Source organism: Daucus carota, chromosome 6, assembly GCF_001625215.2.
Source record: "Daucus carota subsp. sativus chromosome 6, DH1 v3.0, whole genome shotgun sequence".
NCBI classification, from domain to species: Eukaryota; Viridiplantae; Streptophyta; class Magnoliopsida; order Apiales; family Apiaceae; genus Daucus; species Daucus carota.
In genome coordinates, this window is record NC_030386.2 from 7,864,039 (window position 1) to 7,875,770 (window position 11,732).

Sequence of the window (11,732 nt, forward strand, 5' to 3'; positions counted from 1 at the left end):
CAACTGAATTAGTGACGAGTAGAGTTAGAAAACAGCTAAATGAGCTAATGAAGTAAAGGAGATGGTAGAATATGTTTTGAACCGTTTCGATACAAGAGATGCATTGTTGCAGAGGGACTACAAAGTTCGAAGCTAGCTCTGTAATCTGTGCAGAGTCAATTTATTTGTACTTAGCATAAGATATTATTATTCAATCCGAGTATAAGAGTGGCATTCAGCCATTTATAATAGCAGAGGCAGGTCATAAAGTAAGAACTTGAATTTCAAATTATATTTTTAATTTGTATTTAATATATTATAACCAATCACTGAAATATATTATGTGCATCGATATTTATTTTTCTAGCTCTCAGTGTCTCCTGATTTTTCTTCTAACATGCAATAATTTGTCTTTTCCTTACGACGGTAGAGTGCATCATTTTTTTCTATACTTTTTCTTTATAACCGTAGATTTCATTAATGTTATCTTCTTGATTACTTCTATCTTCTTGTTAACATACGTTAATATGTTAATTGTTTGCTTGTTCTAGTTATGTTTTTATCGCCTGTTTTTCTTAAAACGGTTACCTATTATATCATACTCGACAACAAAATATTTTATTAATAATACACAAAATTAAGTGTTTTTTTGCTAAGATCAAGATATATTAATTATTTTTTGTCTGCATTTTTTGTCGAGTGTTTACAAAATTTAGCGGTTTCTTATTAAAGACGCAAATTGTTTTACTCTATCTTTTTAGCCCATAGTTCTAGTTAATAGTTTTCCGCCCACAGTTTTTGTTGATTATTTTCTATATAAATCTCATTTTCTCCGATTGTTTATATGAACGGATCTATTTAGTTTTCATTCTATATAATGTATTCTTAACGACAACATGAAAAATACACTGTTCTTCAATTGTATCTTATACAATTAGTATATTAGCCTGTAGATTTATTCCTTCCTCCCTTTGCTATTGCTGCTACTATAATCATATTGGTTGTCCTTTTTTTCTATTATTTCATTTCATTTTTCAAAATTAAATCCATTGGATCCAATTGATTTTCTACAACTCTGTCATATCTTTCATGAAAATCTACGTGCTTAAACCAATTCATCCGATTTCGCAGATCAATTAATTTTATCATCAATCAAACTTCTATAAATTAAAGATCCCATATTTTTATCTTTCATTGTTATTGTATCGGTCATTCGCTTTTCTCAAAATATTAATAATTACATGTGACTTCTATGAATAATGAAGAAGATGCTCCAATATAATCGTCAATTTTGAATATCAAATAATTCTCCAACAGGTTAATGCAACCGATTTGTGAGATCAATTTGTCTGGTCAGAGACTTTTGTTGTTGGTAACTGCTCCAAAGACGGGGAATTCACGTAAGTAATTCACATACCCACCAGAACTCATCTGAACTCTCTAGATGGATTTCTACAGAAATGGTTCTTGATAAAAGACATTTATGGATATGAATGTATGAAACAGCTGGATAGATGGATAGATGTAACTCATAGATGACCACGTGTACACCACACTCACTCGAAAGCTCCATATGCTCACAAATGCAACTGACACTCATAGAATTTTTCACACAAGTATACGCCATACTTTCGCAAAATGTCCAGATGCTCGGAATTCTCTAGAATTCTTAGGATATATAACATAATTGATATATGACCTTGTTGGATACATTAATTTTCTTGTACACATTTTATTTATAAAATTATAATGTTAACTAGCTTTGTTGCCCGTGCGAGGCACGAGCATGCTCTAAACATGTCTATATTTGAGTTGTTTCGGATTTTCGGTATGTTTTACAAATGTAATGCAAAAAAGGTAAAAAATATCTATCAAAGTGGATCAAAAAAGATCATCACAAACCAATTGCTTGAGATGATGTCTCCGAAGGAAAATTAGCGTAGCACTAATATTATTATATAATATACTACGAAAAACCTTATCGACAACTAAACTCCAACAACACTAAATCAAATCAGCATGATGAGAATCCTAAACATTCATGCATAGAACCCTTAGCATTCATGCATATGAAAATTCATGGAACAAATTACCCATTATTGTAAGATTATGTGTGCAGAGTATTTTTGACAAGATAACTTGTTTAAATTATTAATAAATACCATAACTACATTAGATCAATTCTTTACTAATCATAACATATAAATTGAGTTGCCTAGCTATATTAGATCAATTTTTTATTAATCATAACATACAACGCGAGTTGTCTTTAAGTAGCGTATATTGGTTGTTTGGGTGCATTAGTTTGATGAATTCAGAAGATTATATATTAAATATGTAGTTGTTCATAACTAATAATATATAATGATTAATGAAATGAATTAATGATATATGAAATCATGTAATAATTAGTTTATATGATAGATGATATTGATATGAGTATTTTACGAATATTTTATAATAATGAATTAGATATTATTAATAATAAATATTATTCATATAGTTATTGGTAATTATCGATTTATAATAATTAATGAAATGATCTAATGATATATAAATTAAATTATTAGTATTTGTTAGATATTAATTATTCAGTTGTAATCTTTAATTAATTACATAGCAATTAGTAATAAATATATTATTTACAAATTTAATCATGAATTAAATAATATGATAAATATAATTACACATATTAATTACAAACTATTAATTATACTGTTTGTATTAATAAAGTAGGTCACACATTAATGTAATCATGCGTATCAACTATAAGTTATTAATTATATGTATTAATGAAATAGAGATTTAAATGAGTAGTTTTACATGGTGAACACAATAAGGCTTGTTGGGCTATTATATACAGGGTTGCGCTCAAAAGAGAACCAATGCTTAAGATGGAACCATAGAACGGCTAAGGTTCTGCTGCGAAACCCTATATTTTACATAGATTTTCAGGATCTAAATCTAAATACATATTTTTTTACATCGTTGTGTGTGTTCAAAATAATTTCAAAATATAATACGTAAATAAGACATATTTTTCATATGAAGTTCTGTTGTAGAACCCTAACTAATACTAGAAATAAGGTAAGGTTCTAAGGGTTCTATGCCTAAATGTGGAACATGAACCATACAGGGCTTAACTAAAGATCATGAACTTATCCAATTTCATATTTTATTTAATTTCAACACACACACACACACACAGCATTACTCCAATAAAAACTGTTAGGTCCTGGAATGATTGTAGAAGGGGGGGGGGGGTTGAATACAATCATAATAAAATAATCGCGGTGGAATAATCTGATTGGAGTTTAACTTGTTAATCCGATTTTAATTAATTAATATAACAATGTGTAAGTCGTTATATAATTAATATGGTTCAGTTTTAAAGTCCACTAGTTCGTAGAATAAATTCGACAGGAAGTATTCTAAACTTAGCGGTTTAAAACAACCGAGTGATCAAAGCACAGAAAACTGTGGATTTAACGAATAGAAAGTTTTGCACAACTTGAAAGCTTTACAATACTTTGAACGAGAACAAGTGAAGGGGGAAACCATATTTATAGGTAAAACCCATGAACTAGTGAGACAATTGTGGCAAAGACAATCCATAGCTTCCTAAGAAAATTTGGCTAATTGTCTTGCTGATTTAAGCAAGGTAAGACAATCATAGAGATTGTCTACAACTAGTAAGACAATGAAAACCATGGGCAAGACAATTTGGGAGATTGTCTATTTCGGTAAGACAATCTCCTGAATTGTCTTGCAAGGCATTCGGCAAGACAATCTCATGGATTGTCTTGCAAGCTTCATTCGGCAAGACAATTTCAGAGATTGTCTTGCCTTGCCATGGCAAAGACAATCATGGGACAGCAAGACAATCTGAGAGATTGTTTTCCCGTGTCCTGAAGAAGGATTATAAGCTCGGTAAGACAATCTCTTGAATTGTCTTGCCGAGTTTAGAATAAGTAAGACAATGAATTTCTTTACAAATAATTAATTAATTAATATTCACTTAATTATATTAAATGCATAAATTAAATTAATTTGAGATAGAATCAATTTAATAATTAAATTACACATCCAATATAATTATTTTGAGAAGTGAAATAAGTAATTAAATAATCATTTAAATCCTTTTTCTTCAGCAGCAGAGTCTTCAGTCTTCTTTAAACAATTCCGATCTTCGACTTGATTGAACGACCACCTTCTTTTGACACTGAATATTTAATCTGATAAGCTGATACACAAATGTACTGTCTGGTTCATCTGTAACTAGCTGAATCAAATATTCCTTGTCAATTAAACAATTAAGCTGTGGCTTGTCCGTCGATTCTTCGTAGTCTGAGTTCTTCTTCATTTGTAGACACAATATAGAATCTTTTGAATAAATGAAGTATTTAAACTTTATAAATGAAGTATTTATACCTTCTGAACTTCTGGACGTGCTACAAAAGATCATTTGTACACTGAGGATTGAACATATTAATGAACTTCTTCCAGTGGTTTGCAGGAGCATCCTGAAATTCTTCTGACATAAAATCTTCAATAAATCATTTGACGTTCTTTGTACGGATTCCGATTAACAGTACTTGCTATTTACTTGCTTTCTTATCAGAATTGAGTTGATACCTCTTAATTACAAATAGGCTTAAATATGCCTTTCAGAAACCTCCTTATTTTACAAACTAGAAACTATCACTAAATTTCTAAGAGAATATCACTAAATTCTCAAACAACCCCACATTCTCCTTCTTTTTCTCCAACCCACCAACCCTGCATCTGCTTCCACCCCGCTTCCGGCAGCTTCACCCTGCCACCCCCGCCAAGTCTCTGCTGCTCTCTCCACCTCTGTGCCGCCCGACCCTCTATAACCACCACCTCCATTATGTATATCACTACCAAATCCAACCCCCCTCCATCGCCCCTTCCATTCCACCCCCATCTCCACCTCCACCTTCGTCCTCACCTCCACCTCGGTCTTCCTCACCTCTGGCACCGTCTGCCCAGCTTAATGCCGATTTCAATTCCAGATCTTTGCCAAAAACTGTCGGACAGAGCTAAAGGCTTCTTCCATGTCCACCACCTCCATCTCCACCTTCACCTCCACTATCTCTACCACTACAACCACCACCTAAATCAGCAACTAGAACAGATTTGGAGATTCTGAGCAGTTTCTGGAACTAATCTGGAGATTCTGGGCATCTGCAAGTCTTCACTAATTCCTGCAACACAGATCACTAAATTCTAAAGAGAATATCACTAAATTGTACTGAGAATATCATTAAACTGAATTGGTTTTTAATTTTTATTTTAAGAGTGGTTTCTATTTGATCATGAGTCTATATATGTGTGTGTGTGTGTATATATATTGTTAAATAGATATTATTTTTAATAATTTAATATTTATCGTGTTTCTAGTAGCTGTATTTATATACTTTTGAGTTTTTCGAATTTTCTTTTCGTGAGGATATATATTGTTATGATTAAATATCAATTCCACTATTGCCTGTAGAAATCTCACCTCGAATCAGGAAAATAGTCAACCCGTAATGCTAGTCGACCTCGCCCTAGTATAGTCCTCGCCTGATGACATTTGATTAGAAGAGTTCAACGTTCTGCTTGCCAAGATTTTGGTATCAACCTCTCCTGAAAATGAACCTCACCTTTTGGAAATTTTAATAACTACAGTAGTTAGTTGAAGCGGAATAATCTACCTACTCGTTCGAGGACACCGTTTTCGTCATTGATCGAGAAGGCCTGTTGAGTTCGTATTACAATTTTGATTATAACTATATCTCGGGTTAAGCGCACCTTCAGCTTCGCCCATATTTGTGTGATCTAAGATGGTAGCTTACAGCTAAAACAAAGAAATCAGAAACCTGTCCTAATGAGATTACTTGTTCCCTAAAAATTAGGTCTGACTTGATTCCAACAATCTTTCTCTAAGTTTTGTTAGAGCATCTCCAATGACGTTGGCTAAATTGGAACTGTAAGACATTATGTAAAATTTGCTGAACCTGTAAGACATTGTGCTTCAATGGTATTGGCTATATTGGTTGGCTATAATTTAAAAATAGTATGTTATTAATATTTAGATTGTTATAAATAGAATATATCAGTTTAACATGGTAATAAATAATATGTAATCAGCGGGAATGAGGAAAATAAATTGCGGGAGATGACGTGGAATTCGCTACAGATCTGTAGCGGATCGACAAATATAGTCATCCATAGGACGATGGCTATAATTATACACAAGGGCTTGTTGTAGTTGGAGTTACATTTTTTTGTGAACATTGGCTATAAAATTTAATTTTGAAAAACCACCTAGACTTTTAGCTAAGAGCTTGTGAAAGTTGGAGATGCTCTTATCCAATACATTTCATGGTACAAATTTATATCAAATTGCAAGTTTCCCCGGTTAAACTTGAAAACCAAAGTAAAAGCCCATATCATATGGCCTATGCAAACTTTAGTCCAACAAATATAGATGCTATGAAAATTCAAAAAGTGGATTATCTGAATTTCAGGTTTATTATCTGTTTCTAAAAAAATCAGAATTACATATTTAATTTGTAAAACGGACGAGATATCTTATCCGGAATTTTTTTTCATGAAATCGGGTCTGGATCCAAATCACTATTTTCTATAAAATCGAATATCCAGATCCGACTCTATTTATGATTTTTATAATAAATATTAAATTTATTTATAAAACTAATAAACTTATCAATGATAAATAGTGTAAGATAATATACTAAATAAAATAGTAATTAACTTTTTATATAAATATCTTTATTAATTACTCCCACCGTCACTCCGACAGTTTTCTTCGAGGGACGTGGGCGTGACACGTATTAAGACTCTTATAAAATGTAATTTCACATATTATTTTGAACTTTTTTCTAGAACAAAAATTTAATATTTAAATATTTATAAAAAGGAAATATAACTTATAAAATCATAATTTTTATATTTTTAAAAAAATAGGTGCCAAGTAATATAAAAATATTATAAAGAGATGAGAAATATATTATATTTTAAAACTTGAATTATATGGTGTTACAATATTTTGGGAGGTGAAATAAAGTATACTAAACTTTAGTTAACAACTACAGTGGGTAACTGAATGTTCGGTTCTCCACATGAATTAAGTTCTTCGGTTGATATGGTATTTATATTTAACAAGATTGGACTATAATGAGATGGGAGCAGGGATTGGCATCGGGTCACTTCGGGTCGGGGATCGCTATAATCGGCCCCGATCCCCGAATCCTAACCCAATCCCCATCCCCGGCCCGATCCCCATCGGGGATTATTTTTCGATCCCCATCCCCGGCCCGATCGGGATTCGGAGATTCGGGGATTTTTAATTTAAACCAAAATTTCTAATTAAATACTTAAATTCATAATTATGATTAGTTTTTAATATGTCTTACCTCATTATTTTAATTTATTTTCAATGATTTAATTATGACCTTTTTAATTTTAAGACTTATTTTAATAAAATTATATATTAATATTTATTTCAATAAATTTGATTATATTAAATATATAATTATAATATATATAATATATAAACAAGTGATGACTAAAGTTGCACCTAAAGAGGTATATAAACATATTAATAAATAATTATAATATATATATATATATATATATATATATATATATATGTATATAATATAATATAATATAATATAATAATCGGGTCGGGGATCGGGCCGACAATCGGGGAAAATCGGGTGGGGGATCGGGGATCGGGCCGGGGGATGTGAAAAACCGTACCCGACCCGATCCCCGATATTTTTTTAAAGTCGTCCCCATTCCTCGGCCCGTACCCGAAAAAATCCCCGAATCCCCGCACCATTCGGTGCGGGGATCGGGTCGGGATCGGGCGGGTCGGGATTAATGTCCATCTCTAGATGGGAGCAAGAGAGTGCAATTCTTTAACGTGTGCTGAGCCAGGATTAGCTGTAACGAGTCGAGGAACAAAAGGTTGTAGTGTATAAAGTCCAAGCCTTGTAATTTAAGACTACCAAATGGAACGAATCTTTAGTTTGTTGTTTCACAAATCAAGATATATTATAGTACCTAATACAACAGATTTACACACAGATAGATATCAAACTCGCTATTTTACATTAGTGCAACCGAAGAATAAAATACCAGCTGATCATACACGCTTAAGAAACAATTAAGTAGGCTTGAAGAAGCTGTATTCAACACCAGTGTCGATGACAACGTAGAGACTAGCAGCCACCAGCAATGCACTTAAGCAGATTCCGAAGATGCCCAAGAACCAGTTGAGCCACCACACGAAACCGTAGGCCTTGGGCTTCTTGATCTTAAGCCACATGAAACAGGGGTAAGCCAGAGTGACAGGCAATGAGATACCTCCAATTAGACCCGCAAAACTGGCGACAAAGGGCATTGCCACGGCTATGAAGAAGCAGAAGTAGCCAAAGATGGCGCGGAGGATGGCACGTAGCCACCACGGGCAAGGCTTCTTGAAGCGTGTCGTGTAGGTGGACTCCAAGTCATCAAACATAGGCATGGCGTAGATTTGGAAGGAGCTCAGGGCATTTATGATCACGAATAAACTGATCATCCCCAGAAGCCATCGCGCTGTGTCTTTTCCATGGAACACGTACAGAGCTGTTAGGATTCCTCCATTTGAGGTTGGAATCTGTAATGCCAGTTCAAAAATGAATAGAAGCAATCAGCAAATCATATCAGTAGTGTAATATAGCATTGTTTAAATGTGTGCATGAACATACCAATTGTCCATAGGCCCAGTAGCCACCAATTGCCAGAGGGAACAAGCACAATGCTATAATAGTATATGAAACTCTAACTCCTTTCCACATTGGCACACGCGATGGATGCTTCTCATCTGAGGGCATGGTAGCCTGCAAAGTTTAATCATTCATTAAAAAATTCCAGTGTTGTAAAAAGCAGAAATCGGACTTAATCGGTAAAGTCACAGAATAAAGATTAATTGAATTGATCACGGATTAATCGGATTGATCGATGATTAATTAGTTCGGCGAGCACAGAATATGGATTAATAGGTGATTAATCTTAAAACAGATAAAAAATCAGAAAATCTCCTCAGCTAGACATTGACATGCACTGCTACTTGACAAACATTAATCATGAACTAATAATATAATCAACAACTAACTATAGTAATTAGCTAGCTAGTCAAAAGTTTCTTCTAGATTTTGATCACAAAAACTGAAAAGTAAACTAGTGGCTAATTCTAAATACACTGAATTAAGAGTATGCACTAGGATAATATAGTCAATAATGTCAAAGTCACACAATACAAAGTTGATAGTAAATTATTCTAAGGTTTGTGTATAGATAGCAATGCATTGTCACAGTTTGCAACCTTCGAGATATTCAACTAAGGCGGCCACACGCTAAATGTATTCTACTGGACGTCACAGATTTGAATGCTTAAAACGTAAATCTGTACATCTCATAACACTTTTCAGATAAAAGTAAAGAAAGCTTAAAAGATGAATAGATTTTTATGCAGTTCTGCGGACATGGGAATGACTAGAAAAACGTTTTTCAAGTTGGTAGTCAGAAAACGTTGAAAAAAAACATTGGATTCACTCTGCAGATAGTTAAGTACTTAAAGACAAGAGTTTGGTGATCCTCATGCTTCACATGGATGGCTGCTGATTGCTAGACTCGAAACTTATAGACCGTTCGGGTAAACTTAAAATACTACTTATGACGTACATGATAGGATGGTTTAAATTATCTGTTTGAGTAATTTTATATTACGAGTGACTTATAATTAGTACGGGTTTCAGCTCAGACAAACACGCTCTTAATCAGTTATGGAATATATGTGTGTACCTGAATTTCGAGAATGAGGTTGTGACCCCTGAAGGCAAAAGCAATGATACCAACAGCATTAAGAATGGAGAAGATCTTCTCAATCTGTGAGCCAGTGAGGACGGGGTTATAACCGACCCCGGGAATTCTGCCTTCGGACACAGACACAGTCCAGATGAAAGTAGAGTATCCGACGGCTGTGATGGCACCGACGAGGGACACCCCGGCTATAGAGTTCAAGTTTGGAAGCTGGGACAGGACTACAGCCACACTTGTGAAAACCAGATACCATTCAGCCGGGGTTAAGGGCTTGCTGGTGCACGTCGGACCACATACTATTTGGTAAAATGTTTTGCATGTGGATCCTCCGATGATCACCAGTGCAACACACGTACCCATCGATAGGTATCCGATCGGGAATAAGGCTACTAACTTGCTCATCTTTTCCCCTGCACGTCCATTATTCAAATTTAGGCACTAATCAACTCTGAATTTTACTCAGCACGCAACTATTAGTCCTTGTACAAACATTGACTTTGACATTTAATTTTAAGAATCAATTTAGTTTGCTGAATTACCGAAAGTAGCAGCTGCCAATTGCATATATCTGCTGTAGCGAACACCTTTGTCCAAATCTTCGTGGAGTTCGACTAGCAAGTATAGGGTGTAAAGTTGCCATACGAACGCTATTGATAAGAGTATGACTCCCCATGCCCTGCAGATGCAAAAACACTTAGAAGAGGCTGTTTGAACAAGTTTAAAAAAAGTGACTTCTTGCTTAAAATAAAGAAGCGGATTAGAAGTGAGAAGTAAATGAGTTAATAAAGTGTTTGGAGAAGAAGTAGAAGCTCTGAGATAAAAGCTAGCACTCTCAACTTCTTAAAAGTGCATCTACTTATTTACACAAACGGATCAAGAAAAACATAAACTAGAAGCAGCTTCTGCTTCTCTTAAACAAACGGGCGATGACTTACCAACCAAGGATAGTGAAGGCAACAGGGAGCACAAGGGCCTGGATTCCAATACCAGAGCAAAGAGTATGAAAGCCCGCATAGTACGCGTTCCCATTTCGCGACTCGGTGATGGGGAGCCAGGCGTCCTGCGGGTTGAGTTTCGTCAAGTGCAGCGCTTTCCTCAGAGGGCTTCCCAGAGGAGTCAAGAAGCGCGGGGTAATATTCCTGGAGATGAAATTAGGCGTCCTGCTAGGCGTTTTAGCCGTGGGAGTCTTGGACGGAACAGGATGGTCCGGAGTCGAGAGCAGCGGGGACCGGGACATCGACGGAGAATGAAACTGTGAGTGAGGTGCTGAAGTTATGTATGGCGAGGGAGCCATGGACATCTGTCGAGGCGTGATGGGGGCGGAGCTTTGCGGGGTGTGAGCCATGGAATTTGGTCTCGGTGTTATGGGTGTAGAGCTTGCTTCTAAGTCACCATGATCACCCATTTTTCTCAATTCTCTTTGATTTTCACAACTGCAAGCTTCCAGCTTTCTCTCTTCCTTAGTTGCTCTAGCAGAGAGAGGCCTTGTGAGGAAATGAATACTCTGCTGCGTTGGCTATAGCATATATATAAGTAATGTCGTGCATTATTTTATAATAATGCATATGGGTTTTTTTTTTTTGACAATGCAGGCTTATATGCCTTACAAATTAATATCTATTCTAATAATTCTCGGGTGAGCCAGAGTCGAACCACTGGGCTATCCAATCGTGCTCATAATGCATATGGGTTTAGGATGCTGTACTAGTATTATTTCAAGTCAAATGTATAGAACTACATGCCAAGACTCAGATAGACCGGTACCGGTGTATGTATGCTGACCAAAATTTATTGTTAGGCTATGCAGCTTAACATTCTGATTAATCATTTTTATTCTAGGATTGTTTAAACCA

General features: G+C 34.9%; 1 protein-coding gene across 1 annotated transcript; it reads right to left on the reverse strand.

Moving 5' to 3' along the window:
- Positions 1 to 8,106: 8,106 nt before the first annotated feature.
- On the reverse strand, positions 8,107 to 11,399 carry LOC108224229 (lysine histidine transporter-like 8). Its single transcript, XM_017398742.2, has 5 exons — positions 10,815 to 11,399; positions 10,419 to 10,555; positions 9,862 to 10,289; positions 8,766 to 8,897; positions 8,107 to 8,674 (listed from the first exon to the last, which is right to left on the reverse strand). The coding sequence occupies exons 1-5, from the start codon at positions 11,282 to 11,284 to the stop codon at positions 8,183 to 8,185; spliced, it is 1,659 nt and encodes a 552-aa protein (XP_017254231.1). The 5' UTR covers positions 11,285 to 11,399; the 3' UTR covers positions 8,107 to 8,182.
- Positions 11,400 to 11,732: the final 333 nt, after the last annotated feature.

Bases quoted from the DNA above. Each gene is read 5' to 3' on its own strand.
- LOC108224229 (XM_017398742.2), bottom strand. From the start codon at position 11,284: ATGGGTGATCATGGTGACTTAGAAGCAAGCTCTACACCCATAACACCG. The intron at 10,290-10,418 runs GTAATTCAGCAA...ATGGACGTGCAG, and splicing joins ATTGGCAGCTGCTACTTTCG to GGGAAAAGATGAGCAAGTTA. The intron at 8,898-9,861 runs GTACACACATAT...TAAACTTTGCAG, and splicing joins ACCTCATTCTCGAAATTCAG to GCTACCATGCCCTCAGATGA.